The following is a 17,049-nucleotide window of genomic DNA, read 5'->3' as shown; positions in this document are numbered from 1 at the left end:
ACAACGAACAAGAAAACATTGTGCTTCAAACATCTACGAGAGAGGAATGTATGAGGGAGCCAAAAAAGAAAACGTACAAGCCCGACGTGGGGGTCGAACCCACAACCTTGAGATGTACTGAGTAATCGTGTCTATTAGACCGTGAAAGACTAAGAGTCTCACGCTCTACCGATTGAGCTAGCCGGGCTATTGCTGTTTCGATGGATGTTTTTGATATGATATAAAATATATATCTCAAAATTTACGTCAGAAGAGCTACGCGACGCTCAGGTTCTCCCGTTATCCAATGTCGAATGACACCGGTATTGGCGAAAGAGAAATTTTCGTTCCGCGGTTCAACTATCAGCCCCGCCAACCCACGTCACCCAACATCCACGTAAAATATAGCGTGAACCAGCACCACGGTACGATTGTTACTCCGAAATCATGCGCATTGCTTTCTACTACGTCACACCCAAGAATGTGTTGATGACAAGAGCTGGTATCATTTCATCGCATATCTATTCGCTCTATAATAAATGCCACTAATCATTCTGGCTGGTATCGCTTATCTATCATCAAGCAGTCTACAAAGTGCTCTCGAGCGCAAGGACCTGGTTATTCGTTAGCATGATGTACTTATAGCGAGAGAAGCGTGACTTACAATGGCGGTCCTGCTGGGAATGTAAACTTGCAAAAAGTTCTTTCTGTTGTTCCAGGCGAACGGAGTGGTGAAGAACCTAGTTGATTCATCTACATTTCCGTGGCCACCATAGATCTTGCTATCGGTGCTCAGCACAATCCTGTAGGTACCCTCCTGCTCAACACCAACACGGTAGTCGGTGAAGCTGTTCTGAGGATGGAAGTTGAAGATCCACAGCAGGCCAGCGCGCTCAAAAACAATAACCTTGTCGCCTTCGTGCTTGAGACTGACGTAGGCTTGTGGCGAGTGGAGCCAACCATACTTCTCCTCGGTCCACTGCATCTTGCTGTCAAAGTCGTTCAGGAACTTGTAACGGAGAATGTCGTCATCCGGGAGGTTGAATTGACGCCGAGCGTAGTGGAAGCTATTGTTGTTGCCTTCACGAGGGAAGTCTAGCCACTCCGGGTGACCAAACTCATTGCCCTCAAAGTTGAGATAACCTTCGCCTCCGAGACCATGCGTGATCAATCGGATCATCTTGTGCAGCGACAGACCCCTGTCAATTACAGGTGTCAGCTCCGTGAGCGTTGACATGTTGGTATACATCTGTGCATCGCAGAGCCAGAAAAGAAGTGTCTTGTCTCCCACAAGTCTGTGTTGTGTCAGCATACATTTGTAATTATGTTGAAGTTGACTTACGCTTGGTCGTGGCTCTCGGCATAGGCAATTGTCTTCTCGCCATGACGTCGGTTTGTCAGAGTGAAGACAAGGGCACCCATGTCCCAGTCAATGTCCTGCTTCTCCTTCAACCACTTGATGTAAAGGTCGGGTACCGCCATGGCTAATCTGTAGTCGAACCCTATGCCGCCAAGAGAGAGTGACACACAAAGACCAGGCATACCAGAGACATCTTCAGCAATTGTGATGGAGTCAGGGTAAAGGGTGTGCAATAGCTCGTTGGCAAGCATCAGATAAACGACTGCTTCTTCGTCTACTGAGTCGCCAAAGTACTCGTGGTAGCCGCCAGAGAAGCCCCTGTAAGAGTGTCAGTATATGCAGGCATAGGAAAACGATTAATACTCACGTTCCGATACCGTGATGGGTGTACAGCATACTGGTGACTCCGTCGAATCGGAAGCCATCAAAACGGTACTCCTCCATCCAGAAGCGCAAGTTGCTGAGAAGGAAGCGCAGCACCTCATGGTGGCCATAGTTAAACAGCCTGCTGTCCCATAGGTCGTGTCGGCCCTTTGGACCGGAATGGAAGTAAAGATGGTCGCTGCCGTCAAACATGTTCAGACCATCAAGTACGTTCTTGGATGCGTGGCTGTGTACCATATCCAGCAACACTGTGATGCCCATACCATGCGCAGTGTCAATGAGCTCCTTGAGGTCGTCTGGGAAACCATACCGGCTACTTGCAGCGAAGAAGCTGTTGATCTGGTATCCGAAACTGGCATAGTAGGCATGCTCCATGACTGCCATCAACTGTATAGTGTTGTATCCCAGGCGCTGGATTCGTGGGAGAATATTTTGGGTGAACTCCTTGTATGTAGCAACCTTTGGCTCGGGCGAGGATATACCAACGTGAGCCTCATAGATTCGCGCACTCTTGGGCTTTGGCGGGCGCTGGTTCTTCCACACATACTTCTGGGGAGGGTTCCAGAAACGCGCATCGTATACGGGCGAGACGTTCAAGTCTTGGGTTACTCGGGTGATCCAGGCAGGGAGGCGCTCCTGGCGGGCGTGGTCGTTGGGTGTTACAAATGAGACCTAGTTTCTTCTGTCAGTTGTGCGTTGGGCTGAGGATGCACAGTCATTGTACCTTGATCTTGGAGTCGTGGGGGATGGCAGGCTGGCCATTCTGGTTAGGGACCGTCACCTCGAAGACACCGTAGTCGTTCTTGGTCATGGGCGTCGCATCGCGGTCCCAATTGTTGAAATCGCCAATAAGGTAGGCACGCAGGGCATTGGGAGCCCATTCACGGTATACGACATCGCCATTGGACTGGACAATGAAGCCGAATTTCTCAAAACCCTGCAAGCGCTGTCAGTGACTGCATGGCACCGAGATGAACAAGTTACGTGCCCGCGAAAACTTTTCCAGGCCGCCCTCGGTCTCGTCAATTGTCTTGATCCATTTCTGGGCCTTTGAGAAGCGGCTCTTGAGGGAGTCTTTGAAGGGCTCTAGATAGCCGTCGAGTTGGATGATGCCTATAGACAGCAGCCCGATCAGTCAATTGCGCGGGGCATTGGCACGGGCAGCGCGTACCAGTTCCATCATTGGGTATATTGCCCGGTGCATCGCTCGTCGTCGAGTTTGCTGCAGCTTGGTTGAGCTCCATCGTATGTGAGGTGGGATGGGGCGTTGTCAGGCGCGCAAAGTGTACAAAGAGGGGTTTGCTGTGAAGGGCAAGACAGCGACAACAGACTGCGCAATTGCCCAGCTATTTAAAAGAGCAATGGCAAAAAAACGAGGCTCATAGGCTATCTGCAGGAGAAATCATTTCCTTTTTTGCGGGGTCATTAACCCGCTTCCAGCGCAGGGCAGGACTCAACGAAAGAGCGTTGACCCAACGGCACAACGTCATAGCTCGCTGGCAGCTGCATGGGGCATCGCGCCCCCGCCACCTGTCCCAACAGTGGGCGTAGCATCATGCCCAGGGACATTTACGCACAATTCTCCGCTACTCAGCCTACTGAGGGGGGCGAGGGGCGAGGGGCGAGGGCTAACTGCAACAGGCGTCGCGGAGGGCTTTGGCGGCTACGCTTTCACTGCGCGGCAACGAGTCCCTTATCGGCATCGGCTGCCGTGGGGAGCTTCCCCCGCATCTCAGCTCGACGTGGGGACGGACACAAGCTCGCGGCTCAACCACGGTTACTGTCGCAGCCGCCTTGGGGCTACTGAATAGCGCTCGTGACTTCTGCTCTCTGTTCCAACTCTATATATATATATATAGACAGACTCTTGTCATGTGAAGCCCTCGGCATGCCCTTCTCAGTCACCATGCTACTTTCCAGGCCACTCCAACGCGCCCTCCCCGCTGCTGTCTCGCCACAGGCACGCGCCTCCTACCTTGCCCTCTACAGCATCTCGCGCACCACCCGCCTGCCACTGTCCCTGCCGCCATCACATACGCGCAAGTCGTCGAGATTTCATCGATCCGACTTTAGTGGTCAGGGCTTCTCTTCGTTCTATGAGCCAGACCAGCCAACCCGGGGCCCGCTGGGCGGCGCAAGCAGTGTAGGTGCTGGGCTCATCACGCCCAAGGTCCTCCGCCAGCATCTCGACCAATTCGTCGTCGATCAGGACCGCGCAAAGATAGTCCTGAGCGTGGCAGTCCATGAGCACCATCTGCGCATACAGGAGCTCAAGCGACAGCAGCAGGAGCAGGCGAGATTGGAGGCACAGGCCCAGAGGAGGGCGTCCGTCTTCCGCCATCCTGTAGAAGGTACACCCAACTTTCACCTTGGCTCTGCTACCAACCTGATCACGCGACTAATAAACACAGTAGACGAGTTTCCGGGCCAGCAGTCTACCGTAGAATTGCACAATCACAATGACCCCCAATCGTTCAGCGAAGCCCCAGCGTATCGGCCGGCGTCGGACTCCCCGGCAGACCCTGACTCGTTACTTGATACCAGCGAACACCAGTTGCTGATAGAAAAGTCCAATGTGCTCATACTCGGCCCAACAGGTGTAGGCAAAACCCTCATGTGCAAGACATTGGCAAAGACACTGGGCCTGCCCATCTCTATGTCTGACTGCACCACCTTTACACAAGCTGGATACATTGGTGATGATGTGGAATCATGTGTAGCTCGTTTGTTCTCTGCTGCAAATTATGACATTGAAGCGACCGAGCATGGCATCATAGTGCTGGATGAGATTGACAAGATCGCTGGCACAAAGATATCATACGGCAAGGACGTTGGCGGAGAGGGCGTCCAGCAAGCCCTCCTCAAGATCATCGAGGGTACCACTGTGCAGGTGCAAGCCAAGCCAGAGAAGAGCGCCAACAGACCTGGTGGCGGTACTGGTAGAATGGACACGCCTCAACCTCCTGGTCCAGGAGCAAGTAAGGGCGAGGTCTTCAACATCCGCACTGACAACATCCTCTTCATATGTACTGGCGCATTCTCGAACCTTCACAAGATCATCCTCGACCGGAAATCCAAGAGTGGTATAGGTTTCGGAGCGTCAATACGGTCATCTAGCGCACACGCTGCCGCTGACGGTACCATGTTGAGAGGTCCAGAGGCTGAGTTGTTCAAAAAAGACACTCCCTTCTTTGTCCCACCAAAGTCAGACGTACCAAACCCCTTTGGCATCAGACAAGTCGTAAAGGAAGACAAGGTCAATGTGCTTGATCATGTGCAGCCAGAAGACTTACAGAAGTTCGGCATGATACCTGAGCTCATTGGTAGGATACCCACTGTTTGTGCAGTGGCAGCTCTAGACGAAGACGCCCTGGTTCGCGTACTCACTGAGCCCAAGGACAGTCTCATTCGACAGGAAGAGCACAAGTCGTATCTCAGGAATATTGAACTGCGCTTCACCACAGGAGCTTTGCGGGAAATTGCACGCAAAGCCAGCAAGATGGGAACCGGTGCTCGTGGGCTACGACACGTTGTCGATCAGCTTCTCCTACAAGCCAAGTACGAGACACCTGGTATGTATCGCTGTTGAACTGGGGATCAAGAGTAAATCGTTAACAAGACAACAGGATCAAGCGTCAAGCACATCCTCGTAACGCAAGACGTCGCCCTCCTCAAACGTGCACCACTATACTTTCACCGAGGCCAATCCGCCGCCTTCGAAGCCACACACGCACAAGAAGAAGAGAAATGGGAAGAAGAGCTTCGCCACCACGAAGACCCATCAATTCTCATGGTCAACAACTTCCAAGAGTACAGGAAAGCTGGCGCTGCAGGCTTTTAGCCTCTGCGAACCACATGGGCTTTGTGTCACCCACCCGTTTGCATCTGCCGTGCATGGCGCATACTTGGAACCATGCATGCTGTTATAGTCGATCTACTTTCCTTCCGATAAGACCAAGCGGCTTCGGCCCGTTGCCAGCACTCCGGGTAGGAAAAGCCAAGTGTTTCGGCTTCGCGAGTGGTGTGAGGTGTGGTGAGTCGTTGTAGTAGTCGTCAGACCTTCTCCATCACGGTTCCTTAGGTTTTCTAACATGGGTTTCCAACACTGTTTTCCGTCTTTTTGTTCATGTTTATTTTTCTTGTCGATTTTTCTCATTGGATAGGGTTTTTTTGCAAAGCTTTTTCACGCCGTTATGTATCAGCGAGTCCATTGTTTGCATTGGTGGATACCGGAAATCGTTTTGGAATCAGCTACTAGGAGTTACTATTCTGCCTGGTCAAATATGAGAGATATGGGAAAGTTCATCAGATAAATATATGTATATATATATATATATCACCCACGCCAGTTTCATACTCTGTGTTACCAACTCTTGAACTCCCGTTCCACTCTTCATCTCATACCTTCGCCGTCCCTCCCTCCCGTCTTACCCCCCCCCCCCCTTTTGATACAACTGCTCGTCTCGAGCTTCCCAAGAAAGTTCCAACTCAAATCAAATTCGGCAACCATATCTCACTCCCTAAAAACTTACGTCACTCACACATCTGCATACTTGCATCCCAAACCCTAACCTTCTCCCCGCAGAAACATATTATCCCCATCAAGTACAAATCTCCGGTCATACATAAATGACTGTTGCGCCTATGCAAAGTACTTACAACCGACCGGTACTTCCCACAGGTCCCCTCCTCAAACCCTAATTCCCTTCTCTCGGCCCCCGTTTGCGCCGCCCAATCGATTGCTTTCAAGCGTCGAGATGGGAGGTGGGAGGGGGGGGGGAAGACAATGACCTTTATTCCGCAATAAACAGCGTACGCGAAGTTGCCTATGGGTGAGAAACGTGTAATAAGCGCCTCTAGGATTAGACTGGTCATGTGATGAATGTATATGAGGGCGGGGAAGCAGAGAGAGGGGTAAAGGCAGCGAGAAACGACGCTTATGTAGCTAGCGGGGCTAGGTAGGCCAGGTAGCTAGAGTTTGCACGTGTATATTTTGAGTTGGTCTTGGGGGTGGACAAGGAAGAAAGAGGGGAGGAGGTGTCAGAGTTAGTTTGATAAGTTAACGTATGTTGCTTACACCTCTTTCTTTCTTTCTTTCTTTCTTTCTTTCTTTCTTTCTCTCTCCAGGATGGTATGTATGCAAAGTGAGGCGTGCGGAGAGAAAGAAAAGAGACAAGAGTGAGGCATACGCACTTAGTTACAGGGACGATCGACCTCTTTGCTGATAGTGGTAAAACAGCGCAAACGGAACAGTCCGGGAAGGAAAAGAATGGGGTCCGTCTTACTGAATCGACTGACTAAACGCCGCTTCATGGGAGGGGGAACGGACGCAGACGGGCTGGCTGATGCAGACAGATTGGATTGCGCAAGCGCGAGAAGAGTGTGCGGATGATGTGACTGACTACTATGGACAATGCACAGACAAGGGGTGTTGTTGGGCCCCACGAACGAAGCCGCTCGCTCTTCGGCGAAACAGATGCGCACGCCTGCATGTGGGACGATGTGCGTCGTGGGACTGGGAAGGGAAGGTGCGACGGACGTGGACAGCTGAAAGGCGCAAGCGCTCATACACACTTCAAGGTGACAATATATCAAATCTGTTATTGTCCCTGCGAAGGGAAACAACAACCAATGTATAGAATTTGGAACAAAAAAAGGGTGTTAGTCTAAAAATTAAAGTCGTAGTATCCAACAAGGAAAAAAAAAATACCGCGACAAATCTATGGCTCTCAATCCGTAAGCCTCTCCCAAATCGAAAAAAAACGAGCATTCTGGGCAGTCATGTTGAAAACGTAAGTGTGAAGGACCTCATTGGTCAAAACACATCTTCCCAGGACCAATTTGGCCGAAGCCCATGGTGCCACAAGTGCCGATGAATAGAAGCGTGCCAAAGAATACACGCGGAGCTGTTCCGTAATGACCCAATGCTCCTCCCAAATCCATCACCCACTATTACAATACATGCCTTGAACGCCGCTCATAATGCCTGCTATGCATATTGCTAGGTTGTTTTTTTAGGTGTGTTCATAATTCGTACTTTCGTGTCATGGAGATTTCACTCTTCGAAATCTTCATACAACATGAATCCCGGCTGGGCACGCATCTTTTTGGCGCCCCTTCCTTGATCCCATGTTGGCGATGCTGGTCGCGACGTGGCCCGAGATGGTGGCTGGGACGAGTACATTTGCGGGTATGATGGTTGTGCCGGGAACTGAAAGTTGAACGTCTGTGGGAAGCTATCCAACGAGTGAGGACGCTGAAGCGCGTAGCCGTTCTGGCTAGGTATCTGTTCTGCTGTCGGGCTCAGCATGGTTGGTGGGAAGTAGCTTTGTCCCCGTTGGTGGTTGGCGTATTGCTGCGTCGGTGGGGGTGCAGGCATGCCAGTGCCGTAGAAACCCATACCAGTTTGGTTGGATGCCTGGGCGGCCATAGTAGAGCCCATCATTCGAGAGTACTGTGCTTCTCGTGGAAAGAAGACACTCTGAGAATGGGGCAAGCCTGGTGTCTGGGGAACAATGGGGGTAGTGGGTAGCGAGTACTGGCTACTGCAGACAGTAGGAGAGTATTCTGATATGGGGACTGCATACTGCATAGGCATGGCCTCATGGGGACCTGTGGGGATGGTCAGGGCGCTTAGAGTCTCTGATGGGTTCTCTTTGTTCTTGTGGTCGTCTGTGATTTGAACAATCTCAGAGATCTCTTGAGCGAGCAAGTGATCATTAGCGTCCTTGAAAGTAAAAATAACGCGGTAGCCAACTGGCGACTTGTCTTCTTGATGCCTGCAGTAGCATGTGATTCGCATGACGAACTCAACCTTCTTCGCAGCGGAAGAGAAGTCAGGGCTGTCGTTGTCCTGCCACCTCTTGAACTCCTTCTCGTTGATCATGATGATGCGGTCATCTTCGTAGCTCGACCACTCCTTCTCATCGTCTGCTTCCCGCTTCTTCTTGCGGTTGAACCTCTTGGCCTCACGCTCTTTGCAGCCCTCGCAGATGATAACTGCGCCGCCGTTCTGAGGGTGGCATCGGTCATCTTTGGCAATGTCAGTAATGGCGACTCCACGCGGGCGACGCGGGGTTGGCTCATCGCCCCGTGCGCGACGGAAGGCACGCTCCAGGCCTTCTGGCTTGTCAACGGCAGTTGCCAAGACTAGAGTCAGCTGTAAGCGGGTGGTGCTGTTGTTCTTTTCGTTTGCCTCTACTTCTTCAGTGCTAGCCATTTGCTTTGGCTTTGCAAGATTTTGACGGGGAAAGCGTATCCATTGGTAGTGGGGGGAGAGGGGATCCATGGTGACAGTAGTCTTGATTTGTGTTTCAGCACGGTTCTTGTTCTTGTCGAGTGCAATGGAGACTGTCGACTGCTTGATTGGCTGAGGACTGTGGATAGCAGGCCAGATGTCAGTGGGCAGGGAGTCAGCACACGTTTCGGGTGAGCTGGTCTGACTCTGTTCCCGGTTGAAGTCGCCGGGCGAATTGGCATTGCTGAAGATGAAGGTCTCGTGGGGTGAGGGCGTGTTGGATGTTGGGGTTGATTGGGCCGTGTTGACAAAGGTGGTGAAGTCGTCTTCTGGGCGGATGCATGGGTAGGCCTGGTTGGAGAAGGAGGTGAGGTCAAGGGCCGAGTCCTGTTTCCTGCTGGTGCGGTCGGCGGTCGAGGTCATGACGGTGGCATCGTAGGGCTGGGGGAAGCCAGTAGGGTCGATGCGCATCTGCCAGAACGAGTCCTGGAAGTCGCCGGCGCCGTGGTTCTCTAGGTCCTGGGGGTTGACAAAGGAGGTGAAGGAGTTCATTGTGTCCATTGCCGGCAGGGCAGGGCAAGGCAGGGCAGGACAGGACAGAGCAGAGAGGCGTGGTGGGAAATAGTGGGCCGGATGAGGGTCCCGCGGGGATCGACGGAGATAAACGAAGGTGGACAGGTGCAGTTGAGCAAGATGCAAAGTCAGAGACACCCGTGGGTCAAGAGAAGCGACAGTGAGGGACTATAAGTTGTGGGCGGGCGAATGCTGGTCGCCAATGGGCGGTGGCCTCTGCTGGTGAGGGGTCTGGGAGCAGAACCAAGGGAGAGCAGGCCAGCAGGCAGAGAGTAGGAGGGTGATGGGGCCCGTCCGGCTATCGTCCAATCAGGCGGGGGCGCGAGCCAAGCTGCGCACCGCTGTTGTCGGCAGGCGGGGGATGCGTCAGGGGCAGGACTGAGCGTCGTCGAGGGACAGAGGGTGGTGATGCACGTTCGAGACGGCGGCACGAGAGATGGGGGTGGATGGGGAGGGGGGAAGAGGGTGAGCAGTGTCGGGGTGGTAGGTGTTGGCGGGGTGTGGAGGAAGGCGAGGGCAAGAGCGACGGGCGAGGGAAAAGAGTGGATTATGATGGAGTGAAGGCTACTAATTATTTCTCTTAGCAGCGCAGCACCCCACTGATGTTCGCCGCAGTAGAGCCAACGTCAGCAATCCCTGCGCTGCGAACGACACCACCGAGAGCTGGCCACGGCCGTATGTGTGTAGTATAGCGACATGGAATCACCGTCTGCAGCGTGGCCGCCCGGTTTGGCTGTGCCGGTCCACCGCGCGCCGGGGCGCCAGAGGATTGGGCCCCGCGCCGTGTCCAGTCCATTGACCCATCCATCCAGCCATCCATCTATCCAGACACACACACACATACACATCATATCCATACAATACATACATACATACATACATACATACTACTTACATACAGGCGTACGTACATCCACACGTACATCCACACATTCGTACATAGTACATACAATCAAACTCCGTATTATTATGCCTCGATTATTATTTTTTCTCTCATCTCGACCCGCACGCCAACGCCCACCACACCACCACCACCTAAACACTTACACCTCACACACACACCATCACCAACACCAGCGCCCGCAGCCTCCCCCAAAGGGGCCCAGCGCCATGCTCCTCCGTCGACTCGCACTTGTTTGATTGCGAAACTCATGCGCTCCACCGCGGGAGATGTACCTGAACCTCTGTGCCCACGGCCCCCGACCACCCCCGCCCATGGGCTGCTAGCTGCAGATTCTTCCTTGTTCCCTGCCCTGCCCACCCACCTCCATGCTAGGGAACGGGCGCGCGACAACGAGGCAGAGGCAAGGCAAGCCTAGGGCGGCTGCTGTCGGTTGCCCGTGTCACTGTGCCTCTCGGCGCCCACAATCAAGACACTGCGTCGCCTCTGCAGGCCCTGCACACCCACCCCGGCATGCGAATCATGGCATGCCACTGCGTCGAGGCCGGCCGGCCATGCACGCCTCCGATCCACGCCAGCCTACGACTTGGCTGAGCGCGGAGGCCCATCCGGCAAACCGAGCCAAGCCAAGGCCTCTGCCCGCCTGTCCACACGGCTCCAGTCGCCCTCGTATTGTGTGCCATGGTGGCAGTGGCAGTGGCAGACGCTTTCCAGGGCTGCAGATGCGATGCGACGCGACAGGACAGCAGAACAGACATGGACACATCCGCCCACACCCATTGTCCCGTCCGTTCCCTCCCCCTTCCCAGCATGAGCCTCGCCTGTCCCGTCCTGTGCCGCCAGCGTTCCTCCTGCACGCTTCCCGTCTTATGCCTGTCTGTCGGCCTGATAAACTTTGCATCGCGACTCTCTGGTTTCAATGTGTCTGACGGCCTCGATCCCATTCGTAACAGGAACTTACTCTCTGTCCGTCTATCGGCGCCTATGCCCAATCCCTCAGATCCAGTCCCCGCTTCCGCTCGCCTGTCAACGCTCACCGCTGGGATTTTCGGAATCCCAGCAGTCGACTCGATTCCATTTCTTGGGTCATGCTTTTTTGATCGACCGTGCCTTGTGCGGCCAAATGCTCATTGGGCCCTTGTCGGCGTCTACCACCGACCGACTGCTACTTCAAGACATGGATTCCCTTTGCGGCATGCTGCTCAGGCGCCGCAAACTATGACTTGCTCCAGCACTTTGGCCAGCGTAGAGGCCCGATTAAAAAAGTCGAGCTATAGCAAGAGGCAATTATACGTCGAGAGCAATTACACTATGCCGCGTATGGGCATAATCAACCGCCCTCGTACGTCTTTTGCAAAGCGGGCCACACGACTACCACCATGCTCGCTTCTGCGTGAACATGTCCCAAAGTTTGATTCGCCCGCCTCCACATGGTGAGATATCCCGTGCGTGTGCAGACCAAGATTGGAGGCCTCGTTGACCTCTAGATAGTGGGTCAACGTCGGTAGCTAGTATCCTACTATCGCTGCCAAGCTTTGCCGTCGCGTAGATAGTTCATTGATAACATGGCGCTTCGAGTATTCTTGCCTTGGCCGGTCAACCATGGCTCATCGCAAAATTGCAAACTACGAAACTGCAAACCGCACAATGTCGACGACAACGACGGCTATGGTCGCATGAACCGTCCATGGATACAGGATATGCATATATGCACAGTCAGCCACACACGATGCCGCGCGACAATTGACCTGTCTATGCGGCCGTGGAAGGATGACACGCAGTACAGCAGCGATTGTCTCGCATCCCGACCTGGTAGCTTTCCATCACATATGGTCTTTGTTTGATTCGACATGATACCGCTTCCTCATCCTGCCACTCCGGAAGCCTTCAACCGGCTGCTGCAAGTCATTCACAAGGCCAGCGCCAACCCGACAAATGACAGCTGTCTCGGAGAATTTCCTACAGGCACGTAGCGGTATACTATATACGAAGCTATAACTCACCTATCTACTTATATACCTATGCCCATGTTGCGTACATATGTACATACATACATACATATAGAGCCGTCGAGGATTTTGCATGCCTAGCGTGCTTGGGTATACCGATCAGTCTTGGGGTGGCAACATGATGGGGGAGACACTGGCACAAACGGCCAAAACAGTTTCACCAAAGCTGGTGGCCTGCGTACCAACTGGGCAGAAATATGCTGTGTCATGGACTGTGACATGTTGTGAAGCATGCCAGTAGTCGACAAAAGATCCATTAGGCAACTCCATCCAGGCCATGCTCAAGACCGTTGACAGGGCGTTGCAACGTGCCGCACATGTCCTCAGATGCGTGACACGCTCCATTGCAGAACGCCCCCTTCTGACCCCTACCATGTGGGTAGACGTCAGATCAGAGACTCGGCAAATGGAGTGCCAAAGCACCAGCTTGCTTACGTGTTGCTGCAGAAGAGTGCATACTCCATGACAGCATGCTCTGCCCCTTAGACTGACAGGACAGAGTAAACAGCCTTGGACAGGCAAGTATGTTTTGCATCTTGCTACTGTTCTACGTATACATGACAATGAATGCAAGAGTACTAGCAAAAAACAACACCCAGACGCAACAGAAACCGTTGTGTGCACGGTACTCTAAGTGGCTCGTTGTTGCAAGCCCGCGAATAGGCTTGCGTCCCGCGGCACCACTTGTCGACCCGTACAAACCCCCTCAGCTGTAACACACAGCCTGCGCCTACGGCTCGCTAGCAAGTGGCGTACCCGATCTGGCCCTTTGGCCCCCTGCACGCCATCGTCACGAAGCGGGACCGCCGTGGCCTACCAGTCTGTTTTGAGACGGGCAGTTTTACTCAATCCAGCACGCCGATGGTGTGATTGGGGACTCAACGGCATGAGAACCAGTATAACGGGCCTAAGAGACGGGCACATGAGTGGCTCTGGTATAAAGTGGTCGCTGAATGTACTTGGTACATGGGATTCGACCCCTCTCTCGCTCTCGCTCTCGCGCGCGAATTGCACCCTCCCTGTCGCTGACTGTCTGCAGCATTTTTTTTCGAGGACCTGCTACCGCTCGTAAACAGCAAGCCACTCATGTGATCTGGGCCCTAAGCCTGCGTCTCTTACGTTTTGCCGCAAAGTTTGGACGCAAAAAGCCATCTAGTGCTTTTGCGGAAAAGATTTCTGCAGTACGCATACGGTTGTGCGTGGAGCTGGCCTGGCAATGTCTCGAGCACTTGCACAGCAGCGACGGCACATGAATAGCCACTTCTCCACTTCCGACTGTTTCTCGCTTTATGGCGCTATGGAGCCGCGGACATGAGTGCCCTGCCAAGTTTGGTTGCAGCCGTCTTCCAGTGCATGCATTATGTGATTGCGGCATACCCGTTGTGGGAAGAGAAACCATGACGCTTAGTCCGACCATCCGCTATCCGGCTTCTCTTAACGCCTCGTTCCGGCGCGCCGACTCAATTGTCAGCCTGTTAACCATCTTGCCCCGATCACTATCGTCCCATCATGCCACATTTCCTCTCAAGCAATAGGTGCACGTCAGAAATCTCGACACAGGCGTGAGCGAAGCCACTAGCATCGCGTATGCGAGAGCAGCGCCATGGGCGTAGCGCTAAGCCGATCCCGCCAAGTTAGCCGCCACGGCCGCGACTCCGGCACCAGCGAATGACAAACTATGCGTCACCGACGACGGATACCACAGCTTTACCTACATACTATGCCCGCATCCGACATTTTTTGTCCTATTGCCCAGATTTGACACCCAATAGTATTCTATCTGTGGCTCAAGATGCATCGACCCCACACCCGCTTTTGCAGAAATTTGCACCCATCCTTGGCTTCGAACCGGAGTCGGCTTTTGAAGGCCTCGGGAACTGAGATCGGCGTGGGGTGGTTTAGCAACCAAACCGTGCCGAGTGGGATACTATCTTAAGCCGATATACACTATCTAGATTCAAGGGCTTCCACGCTGCGGGAATAGCAGGATCGAGCCTCGCTTGGCGATGCAGCGGTAATCCTACGGGAGGATGTATGTACATGTGTATATATGTGCGTACGGGTAGTCGACGACAGCACAGTTAGCGGCCGCGGATGCCCAATGGCGCCCCGTGCAGGGCCTCATGCTGACTGCTCTCGACCGTCTTTCAGTATATACACAGTAACAGGTTTTGGAAGTTGGCGTACGACGTCACCGGCAAATGGCCATTGCGACTGTTTGGTGCTGGCCCCTACATGATATGAAATGGTTCTACCAAAGAGTTGCTGGAAGAGTAGGTTTTGTCTACTTGGATGTTGCGATGATAGTGGGACTTGCATTTCCGGGGAAGCCTGGTATACAAGTGACTGTTTCTCAACTCCATTAATGGCGCATGGATAGCTCCATGGCCCGATACCACATGATCGCTTGTCATTGTTTTATTGCAAGGAAGCCTATGCCATGTTTGAACTAAGTGTTTGGACTAAAAATCTTGGTCATTACAGATACAACCTGGGATCAGGGTGACATGGACGGCATCACCGCCGATTGTCGTAGTAGATTCTAGTCTGTGTGAACAAGTATAGTCAACTATCAGAAAATACGTGTACCTATTCGCTCACTAGATGCACTAAGGGGCTCAACTAGACATACGATCAGTACAGTGGTACATGACTGTGGTAATTCTCTGCCTCATCCGATGGTCCCATCACTTAGTAACTACTGAAATCTACGTGCATGGTTACATTACAACAACGTTCACGTGAAGACGTGATAATGTAGCATTTCCAAGGCCATGTGATAAAAAGAAGAAAAACTAATCTATTTAGATAGTCGCATTCCATCCTCTCACCCCAACTTCCCGACCCATGGTCCTCGGAGCCCACATGCTTGGGCTAAGAAAAGAAGCATGACGAAAAGCTGATCTGCCGCCATGATAGGGATCGGATATTACCGTAGAGAAGAATAGAAGAAGCATGTAGAACACTCATGGGCACAGATGACAGGTGCACGAGATATCGGAATCCTTCCCTTTGCCCGAAAGGACAAATAGACACTATGCTGTTTAAGCTTATACAGTATGGACCACCATACGCGTCACGCGCCAATGCATATCGCCATAGCTTCGTCCCTCGTCCTGCTCTCTTAGACCCCAATTTCCGGAATACATTCCCGCACCCAGACATATGCTCTAGTCACGATGTCCAAACACTCTGCACAGGTCTCGCATCTGCCTCTGCAACTCGCCGACCTGGTCCCTCTTCCTTTTTCTCCCTTTCTCTCTGCCCAAACCCCCTATACCGCTCATCCGCATAATCCCGTCTCAGCATCTGACACCCGCGTCAGCACTGGCACGCACAAACTTGCCCTTTTCCATGCATCCGCAGTCGGGTCCGTGATTCAATGAGGCAGTCAGAGACACCGGATGTCGTGATAGAGAAAAAAAAGAAGTACGGTAAATATGATGTAAAACAAACCGCAAACCAAACCCAAACCCAGAAAAGTAACACCTGCCTGCCTTTCCCCCCGTTAAAACAAAGAAAACAAGGGAAAAGCAAGACAAAAAACCGGTACAACGAAGAATACTCCCCCCCCCCTTCCCCCAGACCGACTTCCAGAAGCACCATCCGTTCAGCGACATCTTACAAAACAAATACTGAACCCGGAACTTCAGAAACAATGAAGGGCGCGTAGATATGGCGGTGTGATACAACCTCCCACTTCCTTCTTTGCTTTTTCCCTTCTGTGTTACTGGAATATTTGCTTTTCCCCCTTCGTCAAATCGACAAACCCACTATACCCCATTTAGCCACCGAACGAAAATAAATCGCCCTCATGTAGAGACTGCGTAAAGCACAGAGAGGCTAAGAGCAAAGAGAAAACAATATGTTTAAGCAGTCACCGGTAAGGCAAAAAGCAAAACATATTTCCCACTTCCTAACAGGGAAACTTCCGCGTTTGGGTACTTTGAAGCACTTTTGCTTTTGGGGATCATGCGGTGTGAGGTACTTTTTCTTTACGGATGCAGATTTCGCCAAAGGGATAGGGTTATGCAAGCTTACTTTTACTTATTTCGTGGGGGAATCAGAGGGAAGAGAGGGATAGTAAGTAGGGCTACCAAGTGCATATTTTGTTTACTTTGTTTTTCTTTAGTAGGAATAATGTCCGGTGAGGATGGGGGTAGAGAGAGTGCGTGTGTGGAATGCGGGTTTTAGCATGGTAGGTGGGAGATTGGGTCGACTATTCCGGAGCCAGATATTGCGGCGGTGTGGGAAATTTGGAGGAGGAGACTTTTTTCCCTCTCTTTGGGAGGGCATATGCGGTTGGTCTTGTGATGGGGGAGCACGTGGGTGAGGGATGGCGTCAAGTGTACTTTAGTTGATATGTTCACATGATGGAGTGCAGGGATGGAGGTAGTAAGGTTAGAAGGATCTCGATTTGTTTCTGCAGTTGTGAGATATGGGTTTAATGTTGCTAGAGAGTTCAGAGAGTTGCTATGTGGAAACTTATGGCATGTTACCAGATGTCTGAGACATGTGTATGGATGAAGTTGATGAACGAGAGACATCACGTTGGACTAGAATATTAAAGTATCAGACAATCAACATATTCTCTAAGTTTGTCGTG

At 52.3% G+C, this 17,049-nt stretch overlaps 6 protein-coding genes and 1 non-coding gene across 7 annotated transcripts; 3 read left to right on the top strand and 4 right to left on the bottom strand.

Moving 5' to 3' along the window:
* Nucleotides 1–78: 78 nt before the first annotated feature.
* COCSADRAFT_t84 lies at nt 79–187 on the bottom strand. The gene has a single exon. It is a non-coding gene; the product is annotated as a tRNA-Lys (tRNA).
* A 141-nt stretch (nt 188–328) lies between these two features.
* Nucleotides 329–3,135, bottom strand: COCSADRAFT_41167 (glycoside hydrolase family 13 protein). Its single transcript, XM_007706681.1, has 7 exons — nt 2,895–3,135; nt 2,712–2,836; nt 2,448–2,660; nt 1,707–2,395; nt 1,322–1,657; nt 644–1,274; nt 329–593 (listed from the first exon to the last, which is right to left on the bottom strand). Exons 1-7 carry the CDS (start codon nt 2,965–2,967, stop codon nt 567–569), a joined length of 2,094 nt encoding a protein of 697 aa, XP_007704871.1. The 5' UTR covers nt 2,968–3,135; the 3' UTR covers nt 329–566.
* Nucleotides 3,136–3,611: 476 nt separating this feature from the next.
* On the top strand, nt 3,612–5,564 carry COCSADRAFT_175842 (uncharacterized protein; the record flags this gene model as incomplete). The annotated part of the gene is made up of 3 exons (XM_007706855.1): nt 3,612–4,074; nt 4,138–5,295; nt 5,350–5,564. The coding sequence occupies 3 exons, from the start codon at nt 3,612–3,614 to the stop codon at nt 5,562–5,564; spliced, it is 1,836 nt and encodes a 611-aa protein (XP_007705045.1).
* A 2,214-nt stretch (nt 5,565–7,778) lies between these two features.
* Nucleotides 7,779–9,512, bottom strand: COCSADRAFT_30759 (uncharacterized protein; the record flags this gene model as incomplete). The annotated part of the gene is made up of 1 exon (XM_007706631.1): nt 7,779–9,512. The coding sequence occupies one exon, from the start codon at nt 9,510–9,512 to the stop codon at nt 7,779–7,781; it is 1,734 nt and encodes a 577-aa protein (XP_007704821.1).
* A 1,097-nt stretch (nt 9,513–10,609) lies between these two features.
* On the top strand, nt 10,610–11,668 carry COCSADRAFT_257093 (uncharacterized protein). The gene has a single exon (XM_007706854.1). The coding sequence runs from the start codon at nt 10,803–10,805 to the stop codon at nt 11,361–11,363; it is 561 nt and encodes a 186-aa protein (XP_007705044.1). The 5' UTR covers nt 10,610–10,802; the 3' UTR covers nt 11,364–11,668.
* Nucleotides 11,669–15,491: 3,823 nt separating this feature from the next.
* On the top strand, nt 15,492–16,251 carry COCSADRAFT_41164 (uncharacterized protein). Its single transcript, XM_007706680.1, has one exon. The coding sequence runs from the start codon at nt 15,623–15,625 to the stop codon at nt 15,827–15,829; it is 207 nt and encodes a 68-aa protein (XP_007704870.1). The 5' UTR covers nt 15,492–15,622; the 3' UTR covers nt 15,830–16,251.
* A 130-nt stretch (nt 16,252–16,381) lies between these two features.
* Nucleotides 16,382–17,001, bottom strand: COCSADRAFT_41163 (uncharacterized protein). Its single transcript, XM_007706679.1, has one exon. It carries the CDS (start codon nt 16,988–16,990, stop codon nt 16,634–16,636), a length of 357 nt encoding a protein of 118 aa, XP_007704869.1. The 5' UTR covers nt 16,991–17,001; the 3' UTR covers nt 16,382–16,633.
* Between the last annotated feature and the right edge of the window lie 48 nt (nt 17,002–17,049).

The sequence above is a fragment of the Bipolaris sorokiniana genome (assembly GCF_000338995.1).
Source record: "Bipolaris sorokiniana ND90Pr unplaced genomic scaffold COCSAscaffold_17, whole genome shotgun sequence".
NCBI classification, from domain to species: Eukaryota; Fungi; Ascomycota; class Dothideomycetes; order Pleosporales; family Pleosporaceae; genus Bipolaris; species Bipolaris sorokiniana.
The sequence above is the reverse complement of the archived record's forward strand: the minus strand, read 5'-3'. Positions and strand labels throughout refer to the sequence as shown.